This window comes from Phoxinus phoxinus (genome assembly GCF_949152265.1).
Source record: "Phoxinus phoxinus genome assembly, chromosome: 7".
Taxonomy (NCBI): Eukaryota; Metazoa; Chordata; class Actinopteri; order Cypriniformes; family Leuciscidae; genus Phoxinus; species Phoxinus phoxinus.
Genome location: NC_136882.1, coordinates 39,367,533 through 39,390,394, shown reverse-complemented (window position 1 = coordinate 39,390,394; position 22,862 = coordinate 39,367,533). Strand labels below are relative to the sequence as shown.

The 22,862-nt window shown below is 35.5% G+C and overlaps 2 protein-coding genes across 6 annotated transcripts in view; both read right to left on the bottom strand.

The window, feature by feature from the left end:
* The window catches only part of LOC307002253 (E3 ubiquitin-protein ligase SH3RF3-like), a 140,486-nt gene that overhangs the window by 5,471 nt on the left and 112,153 nt on the right, over window positions 1–22,862 (bottom strand). For 2 of the 5 annotated variants that reach the window (XR_013798443.1, XR_013798444.1), the window contains exons 8-10: window positions 20,115–20,395; window positions 4,706–5,046; window positions 2,319–2,629 (exon numbers count right to left, since the gene is read on the bottom strand). Coding sequence is in view for 2 of the 5 variants with exons in the window: in XM_079619672.1 (XP_079475798.1) it covers window positions 2,461–2,629; window positions 4,706–5,046; window positions 20,115–20,395 (791 nt within the window). In the remaining 3 variants the exon portion in view is untranslated. Of the gene's footprint in view, window positions 1–296; window positions 2,630–4,705; window positions 5,047–20,114; window positions 20,396–22,862 lie in introns of those variants that run through there. The other 3 variants (XM_079619672.1, XM_079619673.1, XR_013798442.1) reach the window with 2 other exon arrangements.
* Window positions 13,291–16,347, bottom strand: LOC307001884 (uncharacterized protein; the record flags this gene model as incomplete). Its single annotated transcript, XM_079618912.1, has 2 exons — window positions 13,291–14,167; window positions 14,278–16,347. 2 exons carry the CDS (start codon window positions 16,345–16,347, stop codon window positions 13,937–13,939), a joined length of 2,301 nt encoding a protein of 766 aa, XP_079475038.1. The 3' UTR covers window positions 13,291–13,936.

Here is a 22,862-nt window from a genome sequence, read left to right as displayed (position 1 = left end):
AAAAGAGATAAAAACTATATAAATACTGTTGGTTTTATCACACAAACCGCTTGTTTCGTGTCTTAGGCCATCAATGTGCACTTACGATGGGGAATTGTGTAATTTGGACTTTTCTCTGCATGCTTTTGGAGACAGTGCCTATAGACCTGCATTATATGACTGACAGACAAGAACGGTTTGACCTAAAAATATCAAAATTGAAACTTCTGCGGAGACAAAGACACCAACATCTTGATGCACTTCAGGTAAGATAAAACACACCAACATTTAATTTCAAAGTGAACTATCCCTTTAACACAATAATGATGTGCACCGATGCAAAAGAAGAAAAAAAAATTCCATTTTGATTTCATGCTGACTTTAAATGTTAAATATGACCAGAAACCTGCCACACGCTGGCCAAACGTGTGTGTGTGTGCTCGTGTAAAGTCTGTTTCTGGCACATTCAGCACATGAACACTTCTCTGGCGCTCAACACCTGCAGATTCACAGCAGAGACGCTTCAGGATCAGTGAACGAGACGTGATGAGGCAGTAAACCCGCACGTCCCAGCATCCTCTGGGAGAGACAGAAGCAGCGTTAAAGTCAATCAGGAGAGTTTGTGCTTTCTCAAAGAGCTTCACTACTGTAAACCAACTTTCATTATGAGCCGTCCTGTGTGTGAAGCTCAACAAAACATGTCCGGATCATATTTCACTCAGAAAAATAATCATATGCATATATATATATATATATATACTCACACACTGTGATCATTCAAAAGTTTGGAATCCATACGTTTAAAAAATATATATATATATACTTTTGTTCATCAGGGACGTATTGAATTGATCAAAAGTGTCAGTAAAGACATTTATATTGATACAAAAGATTATATTTCAAATAAACGCTGTTCTTTTGAACTTTCTATTCATCAAAGAATCCTGAAAAATAAAATAAAATGTATGACGGTTTCCACAAAAATCTGAAGCAGCACGACAGTTTTCAACACTGATAATAATAAATAGGGCTGGGATTTTTCGCTTAATCGATTTTTCAAATGTGGTCGATTCAAAATCGATTCTCAAAGGCCAAAAATCTATTAATTTTCTTCCAAAAGCCTATTAGTTTTCCTACAGTGTTCATAGGCTTGCAGCCTCCATGTTGCAGCGAATGCTGTGAGATTTTATGTTAGTTTTCTCTTAAACATAAAATAACCTGATCCTGATTGATCACGGCATGCGACGGTTCTGACTTGGTATTCATTGTATGCATTTGAAGTTGGGTTTTAATGTACCCAAGAGTTCCTAAAATAAAAAGAGTTAAATATACAGGTTTGTGGATCGATTTCTTTTTATTAATTAACCACTTGTAAACTTATGTTCATCGGGTTTTTTTAATTTTTAATTTTTTTATAGGATTTGTATTAAATCTATATTCATTGAGTCGAATCGGGAATCGAAATTAGAATCGAAACTGAATTGAATTGGAACATCTGAATTGATACCCAGCCCTAATAATAAGAACGATTATTAATAATTGAGCACCAATAATAATTGATGTAATTTAATAATTAAATTGATAATAATTATAGTAAAAAGTCATTATTCCAAACTTTTGGCCAGTAGTGTGTGTGTGTGTGTGTATATATATATATATATACACTGTAAAAAATGTGGCTGCGATTAGTTATAACAACTTAAAACATTGTTGAGATAACTTAAATATCCAACTTAACTAAACTAAACTAAAGTTAACTAAACTTAATATTTTAAGTCAAGCATGAACACATACTTTTTGAAGTTGAAACAATGTTGGATTTTAAGTTGTGATAAATAATCGCAGCAATTTTTCTTTACAGTGTATATATATATATAGTATATAAATGTGAAATATACATTTAAATTATATTAGTGTGACATTATTTTCACAATTAAACAAACCGTAAACTCATTATTTTTTTGTTTAATTTGCCATTCTCAATCCTGTAATGCATTATTTCTGTTTTGACTGAGCATAAAGGCACCACTATACTAATACTAACATGCTGTATTCATATTAACCATTTTTATAATACATCATGAATTCATTTGCATTACAAGAATGAGAATCTAGTGGAGAAAATAGTCCAAAAAAATAGCATTATGCAAAATAAAACGTTGATTTTGGAGTGAAATATGACAGGCCTGATGAGCTTCATCACTACATTCATGAGATATCACTGTTGATTACATCCTCGTGTCGTTATCATTCAGATTCAAAGAGGAAATAAAAGAGGTTTGACGAGGATGAAGCAGGAGATGTGATCCACACACACACACACACACACACACACACACATCTATCATCTGGAAGGGCTTCCGTATGAGGATGATGGCAGTAAAGATGCTCGTTCTTGTGTTCTTGTGCTCGTCTTCATGAGTGTGTGTGTGTCTTCGGGACGGTCCCGTGACTCAGAGCTGGTCAGCTGGTGTGTGTCCTCTAGAAACTCTCCACGAAGCTGCCGGGGAACAGGCCCGTCCGCCCGGTGCGCTGGAGCGTCCCCTTGTACCAGCCGTCTTCTCGCTTCTTGTGTACGAACACGACGTCGCCCTCCTTCAGCTCGATCTCGGCTTCGCTCTGCGGCGGATACGGGACCAGCACACGAAACCTGGCGGGACAGAAACACACGGTTCTTGTGTTCAACCAATCAGATTTACCGGCACTAATCACATGAAGACCATATGACCCTGGAGCACAAACCCAGTCTGGAGCCGCACGGGTATATCTGTGGCAATAGCCAACTATACATTGTACGGGTCAAAATTATTAATTTTTCTTTCATGCCAAAAATCATGAGGATATTAAGATCATGTTCCATGAAGATATTTAGTAAATTTCCTACCGTAAATATATAAAACATGTATTTTTGTGAGTGAATGCAGCACAATCGTGAACATAAATGCACAACTTTAAAGGAGATTTTCTCAATGTTTACATTGTTTTGCTCCCTCAGATTCCAGATTTTCAATATTCATGTCTCGACCAAATATTGTCCTATCCTAACACACCACACATCAATGGAGAGATTATTTATTCAGCTTTCAGATGATATATACATCTCAATTTCAAAAAATTAACCCATGTGACTGGTTTTGTGGTCGAGGGTCACATATGTGCAATGTCTGATAATAACATCAAACCATAAAACAATGATTTAATCAACTTCACGGTTCATATATATTCGGGGTGAGCGGGGGGGGGGGGCACATATTATTATGTCTAACACACATTAGACACTTTAATTCCACTTTTCGAATATTTTCTTCATTTTTATTGAAGATCCGATCTGATATGTGATGGAAAAGTGAGTAGAACGAGTTCAGCAAAAGGCGAATTTGAGTCGATTTGCATCAAAACGATTCCGTAATTTTGTCTGGGCCAATCAGACGTCAGTGGGCGGAGTCAGTGCCAATGAGCTAAATATACACTCCGAAATCTTAATCCCACTATATAGAAACTTCTGTGCATTGAAAAGGTGATGTTGGCGGTGTCACAATATATCACAATTCAAAAATGCAATATGTATTGTGCATAGTTCACCCAAAATAAAAATTACTGTGTGAGAAAAACAATTCAAGTTTTAGTATCAGTACTAAAATTAAACTACTATATATAGTGTTGAATATAATGTATAATAATGCAATGGGGGAATATCTGTGTGTCCTGATAATGCCAGATGTCTGATGTTACCAGTAAAAAGTGGCCGACAATATTTTAAATATATCTAGTCAGTGAAATCATATTCATCTAATGATCATGAATATTGTTATTCTGGTTTCTCTGTTGTCCTGTGCTTTGGGTTTCCAGCACCAAGTCCAAGACTGTTCACTTACACACACAATGTAAACCCAAATTTAGCATTTTAATCATCAGATGTGTCATGGAGGATCGCCATAACATCGTATCGTGAGCTCAGTATCGTGATATGTATAGAGACAGAGCGTAACGCGTCATAATCTGAAGACCACGCCCACCGGGGAAACAATCCAACCGTCTCCATTGACTTTGCATTGTGAGAGGCTCCTCCTCCTCGTCATTTCTTGCTTCTAACTAAAGACAGAAAAATGCCTAAAAGCTGCTGTGTGACGAGGTGTCCAGCAAACAAGCTAAGAAACCCAGAAATAAGTGTTTATAAGCTGTCGACCCCAAAAAACGAGCGTTTAAGGACATAAAAGTGGATCCGGCAGTTGAGACGGAGCGTAACGTGTCTCATTACTCTGAGAACTAGCGTACGCCCGCTGGAGGAGAACGTCATCGGCAACACAGGATCGCTTATCTTACAGAAATATAATATATAAAACTGACATTTGGATATTTGACTCACTCACTCAAATGTTTTTTAGTGTCAGGATCCCACAATTTACCCATTCATTCCAGCCTGTGTCCACTTTTAAATCCTTAAACACTCGTTTTTTGGGGTCGACAGCTTATAAACACTTATTTCTGGGTTTCTCAGCTTGTTTGCTGTACACCTCGTCACACAGCAGCTTTTAGACATTTTTCTGTTTTTAGTTAGAAGCAAGAAATGACGAGGAGGAGCCTCTCACAATGCAGAGTCAATGGAGACGGTTGGATTGTTTTCCCCCTGGGTGTGGGCGTGGCCTAAATACGCTCTGTCTCTATGGAATCGTGACACGAGTGTCTCGTTACGCCCCTAGTGGCTGCTAAAGGCATGTATGTTCACCTCTCTCGGGATAATGGCTTGGGTTCGGGCCGGACGGCCAGCGGCGAGGACGAGGAGCAGGCCTGTCGTGTCGGCGGAGACACGGAGAAGTTGAGGTCCAGCGAGCCACTCTTTCTGTGCAGTGGCTCCAGGCCCATGGCTCCCTGCATCTCGCTCTCCACGGGACAGGACCCGGCCCGCAGCTCCGGGGCCATGGCTCCCCGCACGGAGGAGGAGGACGAGGAGGAGGACGAGGAAGAGGAGGGGTCGTGCGTGGGAGAGACCGATGGGGGCGAGCGGGACTTCTTTTTGGCTGCCGCTCCGGAAAGCAGCTTGAGGAGGCCGCTGCTCTTCTTCTCCTTCTGCGGGAGACACACACACACACACACACACAGAGAGAGAGAGAGTGGCGTTTTCACGAATTGTGGACGGAATGCAGTCATAAAGTCATAAAAATGGAATTTACAGTATAAATATTATCCAAAATTTTTTGTTTGCATTTTTTCGGATTCGTGATTCGGTGGCTCTGGATTGTAAAAACCTCTCTGTGAAAAACGTTATTTTTTTATGACGGATGAAAGTTTCGGAGGCAGTGTGTGTGAGCGTGATTGACATAACGCGAGGTCGTATTTATTTTTTTACGTGCGAAAATTTCGGACGCGAATTTCGGACTCAGTGTGCAAGGGCTTTAAATGCCAGTGCTAAATATGAACGATTCTGTTTATTTATATATAGTGACAGTAGTGTTAGTATTCAGATTAGGGCTTTGACTTTTGCCCCAAAATCATATTCGAAGTTTGTTTGTTTATTAATATTCTAATAATTATTAATAATATTTTAATAATATCTGAAGTTATAGTACTGGGCATAAACATATTTTTGTCATGTTTTTAAATATATTTATAGTTTTTATACATTTTTCTATCAGTTTTAGTTTAAGTTATTTAGATTAACTTAATGAAAATGAGAATTGCTGCTTCAACTAACTGAAATAAAATAACCAAATATGTTTTTATCATGATTTTAGTTTTATTAAATGATAATAAGCAGTAAATCCCTTTTTTGTAGCACTTTGTTTGCCAAAAAAACTAACAGAATTTCCATTTGATTAATTGAAAAAAAATATATTAAATGTATTTAAAAAATGTTGCCTTCATTTGATTAGCACTATTTTTGATAATAAATTTGTATCAAATCTGTTTTTCTGTTATCCAGAACTATTAAAACAGACGACAAAAGAATTTCTAGGGGGAAAAAAAAAATTCATAGGGCGGTTTTATTATAAAAAAGAAATAAAATTATAAAACTTTTATGAATTCAATTGATAAAACATGCCTTTTGATTTTTAAAATGTGAAAATTAAAACAGAATGTTTTATGCCTTCATTTGATTACCACCGTAATTCTTTTATTTTTATTTTTTTTATCATAGACACAAAAATGTTGATGAATGAATGAATGAATGAATGAATAAATAAATAAATAAATAGGAATCCAGAAAAATTTACAGACACCACAGAAATTGTGAAGAAAAAAATAAAATATATATATATATATATTAATTAAATTATTACAAGCGGAATCCAGACAAATTAAATAAATGATCAAAACAGAATCTAGAAAAATTTAAATGGAATTTGGGGAAAAAAACTATTGATTTCATTGGGTCGTATTACAAACAGCTCATCAAACAGAACAGAGTGATATCCAAGTAATCGTGTCTGTAGCCTAGAGAAGAGAAGTGAAGAGAAGAGAAGAGAAGAGAAGAGAAGAGAAGAGAAGAGAAGAGAAGAGAAGAGAAGAGAAGAGAAGAGAAGAGAAGAGAAGAGAAGGTTTATCTGGGTTTGGTGGAGCTGATCCGAGCTAAACTCCCAACAGAGCAAATCCAAACCAGGCCACTAGGGGGAGCCTGAGATCCAGCCTCTGACTGGAGCAGAAAGAAGAAGAACTAGTCAACCTGCATCTGAGGAATGTGGTCTCAGACCCCTTAGTGTTCATACTGGTGCTTTGTGGATCTAGTCCAGTTCAGTGTTTGATGGCTGATCCTATGGCCTGGTGAAACTAACATATACTACAGAGCTGCCAACTCTCACGCTTTCGCCGTGTGACACACGGTTTTGCCTGTTTTCACACGCACTCACGCCACACATCACATTTCTCACGCAAAAAAGAAAAAACTCCCCGACCATAGATGGCGCTGATGAGCGTCACTGAACCCTATGCGCTGCACCCCGTACTTAGTAACAGAAGAAGAGATACAAGAAAGACGGCGGGGAAAACCGCGACGACTGGTGATGAGAATCTGAGCTCAGCTGAGAGATATTAGTAAATAAACCCGAACTTACCGAAATGTATGCCTCGGATCAATCAGTGTTTTTCAACCGCGGTAAGAAGTCAATAAAACAGGTAAATGGTAAATGTAAATGGACTGCAAAACAGGTCGGCTAGAACAATGTCACATAAGTTACATATACATCAGGAAAGCAATTTAATGACCATTTATAGGCTGGAAAAATTAGCTAGAGAGTTTTGTTAAATATGTCCACTATATTAGGCTACATATATTTTTACTTATATCATTAAAATATTATAAAGTTGTTATTATAATAAAGAACGCATTATTTTATTTAAGTTGTTATTTTTAACCTTTAATAAAAAATAGGGCTCTCTATGTTTTCAGCATTAGTGATTTATTTGTTAACATGTATCTACTGTAACTAATAATTATCTAAATGAATCGATATCGAATCAAGATGTTAAGCAATAATAAATACAGTAACCTGCCAGCAATTGTAACCATGCAGCTAAACATTGTAACATGTTGTCAGTAAACTTAATAAAAATAAGTTACCAAATGTTTTGACAATCACAAGTTTTTGCATAACCCCCCCCCCCCCCCCCGATCTCACTCCAAGCTAAACTCAAAAGTTGGCAGCTATGTATACTATATAGACTCATTACATGCAAAGTGAGATTGCTAGGTGGTTGCTGGGGCACTCTGGGTGGTTGCTAGGCAGTTGCTGGGGCGTTATGGATGGTTGCTAGGTCATTCTGGGTGGTTGCTAGGGGTTCTGGGTGGTTCCTAGGCTGTTGCTGGGGCACTCTCAGTGGTGGCTAGGCGGTTGCTGGGGCAATCTGGGAGGTTGCTAGGCGGTTTCTGGGGCATTTTGGGGGGTTGCTAGATGGATGCTGGGGCACTCTGGGTGGTTGCTAGGCAGTTGCTGGGGCACTCTGGGTGGTTGCTAGGCAGTTGCTGGGGCATTCTGGGTGGTTGCTAGGCGGTTGCTGGGGCACTCTGGGTGGTTGCTAGGTGGTTGCTGGGGAATTCGGGGGCGGTTGCTAGGCGGTTGCTGGGCGGTTGCTGGGGCACTCTGGGTGGTTGCTAGGTGGTTGCTAGCGCATTAAAAATCTGACACGTGTCTGAACATGAGATCTGTGCATCAGGCCTGAAGTGCTGACATCATGAGATCACATGTGCACGCCGGTTCCTTCCCACCTGTGCGTGACTTGTGTGTCTCGTTGTCTTATTTTTAACCATGCGTGTGACTCTGAGCTAATTAACAGCCCATAATCAACATGCAGGAACGACTGCGGAAACAACATGTGATCACACATCACCCAAGTTCATCACATGACCTCAGTGAAGTCTGTCTCTCATCTGCCAACAGAAAGACTGAGAAAATATTTATTTTCAGCTGTAAAAAATTTTTTTTTTTGGATTTGCTTAGATAATTTATTACATTAAATATTTCTGTATTACATATACTATTAAAGTAAACAGAGCAAATAATTTTGAACCTAAGTGGGTGGATTATGTATATGATGTATATTACGATGTTATGATCTGAGTTCTTCTGAGTGTTTCTGAGGATGCCGAGTGTGAGAAGGCAGATGTCTGACTCTGATGGCGAACGGGAAAATGGTTTGTGTAACATTAGCGACACATTATTAGCTGTTTGATAACGTAGTCAAGCCAAAGGCTAATCATATTAATTACCGTTATGTGTTTGCAGTTGTATTGCAGTTTGTTGATCCTGTATAATTCACTCTTCTGAACCAGTTTCTGCTTCCAACACCAGCAACGTTTACTACAGTAAAGTTGAACTAGCGGATCAGGTAATTCGAGCTGGTGTGAGTGAGTGGAGGCGGGGCTAATTTGCATATTCATGTCTCCATGTATACTAATTGAGGCAACGGTGTCGCGTTACATTCAAGCTATTTTAAGGCATGAGGAAATTATTTTCACAGGGAAAAACTTTTAAATATGTAATTTTAGTGATTACAGGGGGACTTTAAAACCAGAACAAATATCTGCCATTGGAGTCATAAATAAACCTCAGAAATAAAGGCGAAACAAAGATTATTTTTCTGACCCCACTGGCAGACACGTTTTCTACGAATACTCACTTAATTTTAAAACATTTTTAACCAAACAAAACATTAGTCTTGTAATATTAAACTAATTATGACAAAAATTTATTTAGTCTTTTTTAGGCATGTATTGTCCCTCAAGATAAATAATACTAGAATATATTCATATACTAGTTATTTTTGATAAACTTTGAGAACTAGTACTAATATATATTTATATTCTAGTTGTATCCATATCCTATGAAAACTATTACTATTAATATATATTCATATACTATGATAACTAGTAATAGTTATATTCATATACTATGATAAATAGTATACTATGATAACTAGTAATAGTTATATTCATATAGGCTACTATGATAACTAGTATATTATGATAACTAGTAATAGTTATATTCATATACGATGATAACTAGTATATCATGATAACTAGTAATAGTTATATTCATATACGATGATAACTGTATATTATGATAACTAATAATAGTTATATTCATATACGATGATAACTAGTATATCATGATAACTAGTAATAGTTATATTCATATACGATGATAACTAGTATATTATGATAACTAGTAATAGTTATATTCATATACGATGATAACTAGTATATCATGATAACTAGTAATAGTAAAAGTTATATTCATTCATATACGATCATAACTAGTATATCATGATAACTAGTAATAGTTATATTCATATACGATGATAACTAGTATATTATGATAACTAGTAATAGTTATATTCATATACGATGATAACTAGTATATCATGATAACTAGTAATAGTTATATTCATATACGATGATAACTAGTATATCATGATAACTAGTAATAGTTATATTCATATACGATGATAACTAGTATATCATGATAACTAGTAATAGTTATATTCATATACGATGATAACTAGTATATCATGATAACTAGTAATAGTTATATTCATATACGATGATAACTAGTATATCATGATAACTAGTAATAGTTATATTCATATACTATGATAACTAGTATATCATGATAACTAGTAATAGTTATATTCATATACGATGATAACTAGTATATCATGATAACTAGTAATAGTTATATTCATATACGATGATAACTAGTATATTATGATAACTAGTAATAGTTATATTCATATACTATGATAACTAGTATATCATGATAACTAGTAATAGTTATATTCATATACGATCATAACTAGTATATCATGATAACTAGTAATAGTTATATTCATATACGATGATAACTAGTATATTATGATAACTAGTAATAGTTATATTCATATACGATGATAACTAGTATATCATGATAACTAGTAATAGTTATATTCATATACGATGATAACTAGTATATTATGATAACTAGTAATAGTTATATTCATATACGATGATAACTAGTATATCATGATAACTAGTAATAGTTATATTCATATACTATGATAACTAGTATATCATGATAACTAGTAATAGTTATATTCATATACGATGATAACTAGTATATTATGATAACTAGTAATAGTTATATTCATATACTATGATAACTAGTATATCATGATAACTAGTAATAGTTATATTCATATACGATGATAACTAGTATATCATGATAACTAGTAATAGTTATATTCATATACGATGATAACTAGTATATTATGATAACTAGTAATAGTTATATTCATATACGATGATAACTAGTATATTATGATAACTAGTAATAGTTATATTCATATACGATGATAACTAGTATATTATGATAACTAGTAATAGTTATATTCATATACTATGATAACTAGTATATCATGATAACTAGTAATAGTTATATTCATATACGATCATAACTAGTATATCATGATAACTAGTAATAGTTATATTCATATACGATGATAACTAGTATATCATGATAACTAGTAATAGTTATATTCATATACGATGATAACTAGTATATCATGATAACTAGTAATAGTTATATTCATATACGATGATAACTAGTATATCATGATAACTAGTAATAGTTATATTCATATACGATCATAACTAGTATATCATGATAACTAGTAATAGTTATATTCATATACGATGATAACTAGTATATCATGATAACTAGTAATAGTTATATTCATATACTATGATAACTAGTAATAGTTATATTCATATACGATGATAACTAGTATATTATGTAGGGCTGTTTTCGACTAAGGATTTTCATAGTCGAATCTGATTCGTTAGATTTTGCCATAGTCGACTGATAGTCGAACCTTTTTTTTTTTTTTTTTTTTTTTTTTTAGATAGCAGCTAGATTTTTTCCATTTCAAACAAAAGAGCTAAAAAACACATATCACACATATGGGTGATTCTTCAACTACAGGCACTTTTGGCCTTGTGAACTTGAGGGGAAAAAAAGTGTTCAAATCTAAATTGTCACAGTCTAACAGTTAAATATAACTAGTCTACTTTAATGATCCATAAGAGAACGCACTTACATTATAAGACAAATTGGTGATTTTTGACATATTTTCCGATCCGCACTGAACAAATGTCATTTCCATCACATGTAAATATTTGATTATCATTTGAAATTATTATGATATACATCATTTCTTATCCCACCACAACCTGAAATATAATATTGCAGTGGTTAGATACATTTCAGAAAAATAACTACTTGTGTTATTACATTAAGTGGAACATGATCCCATAAACTATGCAGACATTTTTAATGAGTGATTAGAATTTTGTACATATTTTTAAAAAAAGTTATGAGGTGGTGGAAATGACTTGGTGTTGTGGAAATGACAAGGAATGGACGTCCATGTAGAAAAACAGAAAACATTTATTTGAAACCCATTTAACAAATCATTAGTCATTAGTCTAATTTGGTTCCATAACCAGATGAACAGTTACAGTCTTACTGTAAAATTCTAATCGGTCTCTTAGATGAACACTGTTCTGAAGAGAATATCATAACATGAACTGATCATGAGGGCTCATAAATTTTTTTCCAAAACTTGAAACGAGAGAGAGAGGGAGGGGGGGGGAGAGAGAGAGAGAGAGAGAGAGAGAGAGAGAGAGGGAGAGAGAGAGACAGAGAGAGAGAGAGAGAGAGAGAGAGAGAGAGAGAGAGAGAGAGAGAGAGAGAGAGAGAGAGAGAGAGAGAGAGAGAGAGATGCAATCTTACTGTAAAATTCTAATCGGTCTCTTAGATGAACACTGTTCTGAAGAGAATATCATAACATGAACTGTAAAGCACCTAGATCATGAGGGCTCATCAATTTTTTTTCCAAAACTTGAAACGAGAGAGAGAGAGAGAGAGAGAGAGAGAGAGAGAGAGAGAGAGAGAGAGAGAGAGAGAGAGAATGTGATTCAAGGCCAAATCTTGCAGATTTCTTTCCAAACTTCCATCTTAATCTCCTTGTGCCGTTTTGTCACTGGTACGGGCTCAGGGATGAGGCCTATTATATCCATGGGTTGGTACCAGATGACATAATCTCTCAGTGGCCAATAAAAGCGATTGATCCCAATTCCGGTCATTGTTTTCACTTGAGCACCACTGTATAACTCAACATCCTGAATAATACCTGGGTACACATCTCCATCATACACCACTGCACAGTGATGGAGTACTCGAGTCCTGGACTCGGACTCGAGTCCGACTCGAGTCCTTATTCCCTGGACTCGAGTCCGACTCGAGACTCCATTCTCTGGACTCGTGACTCGACTTGGACTCGCGGACTGATGACTCGTACTTGGACTCGGACTCGAGCCGAGGATATATAAAATCGGGCTTGAGCATTCATCAAATGAATGACGTTGTTTCTGAATAAATAGGTTATAAAAATTTGATATAAGATGTTACACTTTATCTGTTTCGGGCTCCAAGACCGGCCGTGATCTATTTTTTCCCTCACAGACACTGCTACCGCTCGCTCTCCTTGCTTGACAACACACTCACTGACGTCACTCACTTTACGCTTCATACGAGCATTATTTATTTAACAGTAGATAAGTCCCTCTACATCTCATCAGCAATTTCGATTTTGGCACGCTTTGCAGCAGCTGAGCTGACCACTAAGGAGCGAATGTACAGTGACGTGACATAACTGGCAAATTCAAACTGTGCTTTCGTTCTATGGCTGGCGCTGAGCCAAAGACGGACGCGCTCAGCGCTTAAAGGAGAACTCCGGTCAATTTTAACATTGAGCTCATTTTTTTTTTAATTCTCTTTTAATCCCGCTTATCATACCATAACACAATTATGTTTATTTTAGATTTCAGATATTTAAATACATACAATTTATAGCAAAACAATACATTTATAGTTTGTAAAATACATGGTGTCTATGGAAGTAGCATGTATGGAAATAAACAATCCTTTCAAATATATTTGCCGACATATTTAATTCATATCAGATATACACAGTGTAAGTAAGTCAACCATAAAGTTTATTCTTCTCCCAGTTCACCGACCTCTTACTTTCATTTATTTCGGGAGAAACGGATTAATTCAGGAAGAAACCAAGCCTTGAAGAAGCTTGTCGTTTTATTGTTAACTGTTAAATTACTTTACATCGTCAATCTTTTTTCTCTTGATTTTTCCTCACAGCCACACATACTCAGTTGGACACCGCAACATTGTTTAATCCCTTTACAATGAAAATCTCTAAACTTATTAATTTTTTTACAAAAGTAGGCCTAAATACAGTGTACTTGACTCAGACTCGAACACAGGACTCGAGACTCGACTCGGACTCGAACTCAGGTAATGGTGACTCGACTTGGACTCGACTCGGACTCTTCTTTGGTGACTCGGACTTGGACTCGGACTCGAACACTGGGACTCGAGACTCGACTTGGACTCGACAGTTGGTGACTCGACTACAACACTGCCACTGCACACCACTGACCGATAAGACCCTCATGCAAGTCCAAAATCGGTTGTAGACCTTGATCTTGGGATGTGACAGTAAGTGTACTGGTTGTGGGGGTAGCTTCATCCCATGGCTGAAACCTGACCATTTCTGGTGTGAAACAGTTGCAATCGTTGGGTGCAGAGCAAAAACAACTTAGAATCCTCCATGACATCTGACTTGGAGAATGAGAGGTGATCTGCAAGGAGATTAAAAAAAGTCTGTCAGAGTATTCAATTAGTCATAACTTGTGTTAAGAAACATCAGCAAGACCATAAAATGTATAAAGAAACAACAGCGAGACCAAACCTGATGAATTTTCATCGTGCCACGAATTGTCTGTAATTCAGATGGAACGTGAACATCCATTGCCTCAACGGCATCTGGCTCAATATAGAACAGCTCTGTGGCAGACTTTTGCTGCTTAAGCTCCTCAAGCAATACTCGTGCATCTGGAATGTCCTTCCCTCTTGCAATAAGATCATCCGCTCTTCTCTTCACCGCCGCTCCAATCCCATCAGCTGGGCCTTTGCCGTGGCCAGCCTCTAAGAAATTCCAGGTCACCCTTTTCCAACCCATTTGGTAAGGAACATTGGTGAGGAGGAAAAAGTTTTTTTTTGAGCGATATTGTGTCGTTGGTCCGTCACTGACCACATGAAGTGTGGTGGCAGTGGGATGTTGTTCTCTCAAGTAAGTTAGCACTTGGGTTAGATGTGCCCATATTGCTGAGGGATCGTGGAGAAAAGAAGGGCTGATTGAGCATAATGACTTTACATCCTTCCAGGTGTAGGCCACGCCAGTATGGAGTGAGACCTGGTGATGCGAATCTCCAAAATGCACCGCCTGGACTTCACTGTTGTACTTGCACTGGAAGTTCTCTGCAAAATCAATATGCAGAATGACCTCGTCCTCTCTCAAGTTTTCCTTTAGGCCACGGAGAGCTGCATACTGATGCCTGATGTTATACACATGCTTTCCAAGTTTTTGTTTTAGATCTGTTGAAAAGTCTTCTAATAAAGTATGCAGTGTGCCCTCTATTTTCTCCTTAACAGTGAGATGAACTGTGATTTTCTCTTTAGTTCCATCTTTCTTTTTCATCTCTCTCTCCTCAGCTTTTGCCTTCCATGTGGGCCAAAATGTCTGTGCCCCAGGGTCAAAGGCAGAGATCTGCAATTCTTTGTCTACACAGTTGGGACATTCTCTGTACATACACTCCTTGGTGTATGGTGAACAGCACAGAGAGACAACTAAATCTTCAATTTTACTGCTGTTGATCACTTTGTGCTGCAGCAGTTTGTCTGCCATTAACTGCATATTGGCATGCGTCTTGCATATGCATGTGTCTCTGTCCTTAATTGTGGGCTTTATAATCCAAAAAGGACGTTTCTTGCAGAACTCACTGTAAGAAATCTGTATGTCAGGATACTCCTTTTTAAATTTCTCATGAAGTATTTCCATGGGTTCATTAAGGAATCTCTTCTGTTTTTTCTGTGTCACCGTCTCCTTTTTACCAGTTGTTGCTCTGCTGTTCTCATCTCTTTCCAAGAATTGCTGGATTTTCTCTTCTGTGTCTGTGCTGATGCTGTTTTTTTGCTTCTTCCTTGTGTATTTAAGTGCTGCTGACCTCTTTTCATTATTTCTCATTCTCTTGGCTGAGAAGCCAAATTCTGTTCTAGCCATTTTCAGAAGGCGATACTTCTTGAGGATCTTGCCTGCCATTATCTTCGAAATAAGTTGTTTTTCTCTTTCGGAGGACAGATTTTCATATCTGTCTCTCAGCTCAGCAAGAAGAGCATTATGGAAAACCAAAGTTCTTCTTAGAGTGTGTGGTGGTGTTGCCATCTGCTTTTTTGACTTGGCATTTGGGGAGTCAGCCTGCTTCACTTTCTTCATTAATCGGTCATACCGTTTGCGATACATCTCGGCCTTCTGCAGAGCCTTCCCAAGCATAGCTTTGCTTTTATACAATGCTGCATAAACTTTTGAACGGTTTCTTAGAACCTTTTTCCTTCCCCTTTGTTTTTGACTTAAACATTGGGTAGAGGGTGATGATGAGGGTGGTGTGAGAGGTGGATCAACATAATGTTCTGGCTGGACAGAATCTGGAGAGTTTGGTGGTGTAGTGGTAGAAAGGTAGGCCTGTACCTTAAGACCTTTGTTCATCTTCTCCCGATAATGTTTTTGATTGGTTCGCCATTGTCTCCTTCTTTTGCGTTGTTCGCGCTTTGACAAATCTGCAATTGGCTTTACAACCCCTCTTTCTTTTTTCTTTATGTATCTCTCCCTGTCTCTCTTCAGTCGCTCTTCGTATTTGACAGGGTCCTCTTTTAGTCTGTCCCTATAGGACTGAGACCTTTCTCTAGTTGAATTCCGCTGCATCTTAAAAATAGATGAAAAGGCATTTCAACAAATATATATTTGAATAAATACATTAGCTTTGTACATTTCTATAAATAAAATATTCTTATGTAGCCACTCAATCTATGAATTGCACCTTGTAAGCATAAATGTCATTTCCACCACACCTTTGTCATTTCCACCCAAGAAGGTAATGTGGTGGAAATGACGGTGGTGGAAATGACAATCCTACAGTATTTTGTAAAAAAATCCAAGCTAGTATTACAGATTAGCTATGAATTGGTAGCTAGCATTGCATGGATGCAAAATACATCTATTTGTGTTAAAAAATAAATTTATTTACAAACTCATTTGAAGTTACTCCATGTTTGGAAATGACACACAATAAAAATATTTTCATTTCAAGCAATATTTACCTTGAGTTTTCTTCTCCAAGTTGCTGAAGAAATTTAAAATCTCCTCCATGTCAGACATGTGCTGTGATGTCATTGTTCATCTCCATAGAAACTACCCAAACAATCTTTCAAAAAAACTTTTTAAAGGGACATTACAGCGTTGTGGTGGAAATGACAGCAATACTGTGGGACAACTACATTTTGTATATACAATCACATTAATAGTTGTCTGATCTTAAATACTTCAATTATGTTTTGATTATTTTACTGATACTTTATTCAGTCATATATAAAAAAAAAAAGATAAATCATTTTTTACACTTCTTTTTCATTATTGAAGATCAGAAGTCTGGGTGTGGGACAAGCACAAAACAGCAATATTTGCATGTATAATGATGTTTAAAAAGTTGAAAAAATCATCGTAGACTACCGGTAAAAAGTTCATAAAGTACTTTCATTGTAAATTTAACTATGAAAGTGTGAATTTTTCAAAATTAATTGTTTTTTATAAAATATGATCAAAGGACATGAAAGTGCCCATAGTCTAAGAATTGCCCATATATCATAACATTTCATAAACATGAGGAGCAATATGAGAGAGAAATTTGGTGATCGTTGTTTAGGTAGGCTACATTAAACCACGTAAAGCTTTTTAACGCACATGAGAACCGCGTGGAGTCAACTCACAGCCGCTCCGCAGCCCTGCTGAAAATGTGAAGCAGAAACGCTTAATATCAGATAACGTCCATAATAATTGGACTCCGGGTTCGATTTTTTTTTTACCATTTTCAGTGGTTATGAGGAGCAATATGAGAGGGAAATTTGGTAATCGTTGTTTAGGTACATTAAACCACGTAAAGCTTTTTAACGCACATGAGAACCGTGTGGAGTCAACCCACAGCCGCTCCGCAGCCCTGCTGAAAATGTGAAGCAGATTTTTGAATACATTTTTATTTATTTACATTAGTAAGCTACAGGACATCGTCTTTCAAAACATGACCTGCGCGAAAGCGAAAAAATAAATAAAATTGTACCCAGCCCTTCTGAAAATGCGAATGCGTCTCTGTCCCCAGCACATTTCAAACCAAACTGATGCCCATGTATTCGACTATGAGGTTCATAGTCGAATCAGACCTCTCCGAATCGAATCGTCGAATCCTCGACTATTAGAAGTCAGCCCTAATATTATGATAACTAGTAATAGTTATATTCATATACGATGATAACTAGTATATCATGATAACTAGTAATAGTTATATTCATATACGATGATAACTAGTATATTATGATAACTAATAATAGTTATATTCATATACGATGATAACTAGTATATCATGATAACTAGTAATAGTTATATTCATATACGATGATAACTAGTATATCATGATAACTAGTAATAGTTATATTCATATACGATGATAACTAGTATATCATGATAACTAGTAATAGTTATATTCATATACTATGATAACTAGTAATAGTTATATTCATATACTATGATAACTAGTAATAGTTATATTCATATACTATGATATACTATGATAACTATATAGTATAGTTATATTCATATACGATGATAACTAGTATATCATGATAACTAGTAATAGTTATATTCATATACGATGCTAACTAGTATATCATGATAACTAGTAATAGTTATATTCATATACGATCATAACTAGTATATCATGATAACTAGTAATAGTTATATTCATATACGATGATAACTAGTATATCATGATAACTAGTAATAGTTATATTCATATACGATGATAACTAGTATATCATGATAACTAGTAATAGTTATATTCATATACGATCATAACTAGTATATCATGATAACTAGTAATAGTTATATTCATATACGATGATAACTAGTATATCATGATAACTAGTAATAGTTATATTCATATACTATGATAACTAGTAATAGTTATATTCATATACGATGATAACTAGTATATTATGATAACTAGTAATAGTTATATTCATATACGATGATAACTAGTATATCATGATAACTAGTAATAGTTATATTCATATACGATGATAACTAGTATATTATGATAACTAATAATAGTTATATTCATATACGATGATAACTAGTATATCATGATAACTAGTAATAGTTATATTCATATACGATGATAACTAGTATATCATGATAACTAGTAATAGTTATATTCATATACGATGATAACTAGTATATCATGATAACTAGTAATAGTTATATTCATATACTATGATAACTAGTAATAGTTATATTCATATACTATGATAACTAGTAATAGTTATATTCATATACTATGATAACTAGTAATAGTTATATTCATATACGATGATAACTAGTATATCATGATAACTAGTAATAGTTATATTCATATACGATGCTAACTAGTATATCATGATAACTAGTAATAGTTATATTCATATACGATCATAACTAGTATATCATGATAACTAGTAATAGTTATATTCATATACGATGATAACTAGTATATCATGATAACTAGTAATAGTTATATTCATATACGATGATAACTAGTATATCATGATAACTAGTAATAGTTATATTCATATACGATCATAACTAGTATATCATGATAACTAGTAATAGTTATATTCATATACGATGATAACTAGTATATCATGATAACTAGTAATAGTTATATTCATATACTATGATAACTAGTAATAGTTATATTCATATACGATGATAACTAGTATATTATGATAACTAGTAATAGTTATATTCATATACGATGATAACTAGTATATCATGATAACTAGTAATAGTTATATTCATATACGATGATAACTAGTATATTATGATAACTAATAATAGTTATATTCATATACGATGATAACTAGTATATCATGATAACTAGTAATAGTTATATTCATATACGATGATAACTAGTATATCATGATAACTAGTAATAGTTATATTCATATACTATGATAACTAGTAATAGTTATATTCATATACTATGATAACTAGTAATAGTTATATTCATATACTATGATATACTATGATAACTAGTAATAGTTATATTCATATAGGCTACTATGATTACTAGTACAAGTTATATTCATATATTATGATTACTAGTATACTATGATAACTAGTGCTAGTTATATTCATATACTATGATAATTTGTATACTATGATAACCGGTACTAGTTATATCTATATAGGCTACTAAGATAACTACTACTAGTTATATTCATATACTCTGATAACTAGTACTAATATATATTCATATACTAGTAATCAGACACAATAAATGCATAATAAAAACCAAATTCTGTCATAATGAATTAGATTCATTATTACTATGAATTTAAATATGCTAATGAACTTCTATGAATATGTTAATGAGCATGACTGACCTTCTCCACCTTCTTGTCCTGGAGTTTGTGGAGTCCGTGAGCGTGTGGCGCGTCTCCTGCGTGCAGATGAGCCGCGGTGGCGTTGGGCGGGGTGATGGCGGAGGAGGCGGAGCTCATGAGGAGTCGCGCAGAGCTCGGGTTCGGAGAGAGCGGGTGCACCTGAGGGGTCGCCACCATCGACAGGGGTCGAGCAGGGGGGCGGGACGGGCTGGCCTGGGGTCGCAGAGGGGTCACGGCCGCCGTGGGTCGCTCAGGGCTGCTGCTCGCCGGAGGACTGTGGACTGTTGAGATCATTTTAAATGCAATTAGTCATTTTAGGGTTTGAAATTAACTTTTTAAATGCTATTAAATGATTAAGTTAATGGCCATTCAGAACTTCTACTAGCCAGAAAAAAGAAGAAATAAACCAGATTAACTACATCACAGTTTATATATATCACAAACCCAGTATGGAGCCGCACAGGTATATCTGTGGCAATAGCAATATACATTGTATGGGTCAAAATTATCCATTTTTCTTTTATGCCAAAAATCATGAGGATATTAAGATCATGTTCCATGAAGATATTTAGTAAATGTCCTACCGTAAATATATAAAACATGTATTTTTGTGAGTGAATGCAGCACAATCGTGAACATAAATGCACAACTTTAAAGGAGATTTTCTCAATGTTTACATTTTTTTGCTCCTCAGATTCCAGATTTTCAATAGTTGTGTCTCGACCAAATATTGTCCTATCCTAACAAACCACACATCAATGGAAAGATGATTTATTCAGCTTTCAGATTATGTATACATCTCAATTTCCAAAAATTGACCCATGTGACTAGTTTTGTGGTCCAGGGTTGGTTTTTAACAGAAAACAAAACAAAAACAAGAGTATTACAGAGACAGGTTAGGCAGCCGATCACAGAGAATGAGAGAATAAACATAAAGATGTGCTGCATGTTTCAGAGTGAAGCACTCATGATCCACATGTGTGTTTAGTGTCTCTCTCTGCATGTGTGTGTGTGTGTGTGTGTTTGGGTGATTATAACATGCATTTGAAAATGCAATACATGCGATCATCTTCCCAAACTTGTAATGAGAAGCGCTTACAGACCAGCAGTTGTCAAAAGAGAAACTTTAATGAAGAAATTATTGTTGCAGTTGTGCTGTAAAAATATATTATTATTATTATTATTGTTTGTTTTTAAAAATACAATTTTATTACATATTTGTTAAATTACAGGTGAAACTGGAAAAATGAACATATGGTGCAAAAGTTAATTTTTTTCAGTAATTCAACTTAAAAGGTGAAACTAATATATTATATAGACTCAATACATGCAAAGTGAGATATTTCAAGCCTTTATTTGTTATAATTTTGATGATTATGACTTACAGCTTATGAAAACCTTTTCACAATATTCTAATTTTGAATTTGGGGTTTTCATAATCTGTAAGCCATAATCATCAAAATTATAACAAATAAAGGCTTGAAATATCTCACTTTGCATGTAATGAGTCTATATAATATATTAGTTTCTCCTTTTAAGTTGAATTTCATGAAATAAATAAACTTTTGCACCATATTCTAATTTTTCCAGTCGTATATTAAATGTTACATATAATAAAAAAAATTTTTTTAATTATATATATATATATATATATATATATATATATATATATATATATAAGAAAGAAAAAGAAAAACAACAAAAATAATAGTACCGGTAATTTTATTCATATTAAACATTTTAGTCTCACTAAAATTCAATCATATTTTTTTTGGTCAAATTGTGCACAGCAAAACTGGAGCTTGTAAAAAAAATGCATTTCAAATTGATTGCATTTGGATTTTCTCCCGAAGTCCTGCATCACTATTTTGACCAGTCCTGAGTGTGTCGTCATGTGATTAGATGATGTCACCGCAGGTCTGATTTGCAGAGACGGTGTCCCTGTTTTATTTTATTTCACTTTATTTACTTTGTATGTTTTTTTTTTTACTTTGAATGATTATGTCTCGTTGTATTGTTCTGGTTCATGGGCATTAATAAATAAATAAAAACATGAAAAAAAAAGAATAAAAACGGTGTCCCGTCCCGCCGTTCTGCGCCGCTGCTCGAGCTTCTCCTCAAAGTTCAAGAACTGCCGAGAATGCAAACCGGCAATTACTGCCAACGCCGGCGCGAGGCGTTCATTACAGCGGACATCTTATCTGCACTGCGAGCGCTCTAACAAGCTCTCTACCGGCTAATGCGTCCTCAGAGCGCCGGTCTGACCCGAGCAGATTACAGAGAGCGGCACGCTCACACGCTCCACTGGTGCTGACACTGTGTGTGTGTGTGTGTGTGTGTGTGTGTGTGTGTGTGTGTGTGTGTGTGTGTGTGTGTGTGAGTGAGTGAGTGAGTGAGTGAGTGAGTGTGTGTGTGAGTGAGTGAGTGAGTGAGTGTGTGTGTGAGTGAGTGAGTGAGTGAGTGTGTGTGTGAGTGAGTGAGTGAGTGTGTGAGTGAGTGAGTGAGTGAGTGTGTGTGTGTGTGTGTGTGTGTGTGTGTGTGCAGGGGTGCCGCCAGGAATTTTGGGCCCCATGACAAAAAAATAACATTGGGCCCCCCCTGCACAGCTGTTGTCACCAGATCTCTAGGACGTACCTGTCCCATCAGATGCTTTACATAACTCTAGTACTAGCACAATTTTTACTGCTGGTGATTTGTAAATGCAAGTCTGCATACAGTATGCAATTCATTATTTGATGCAAGATTAAA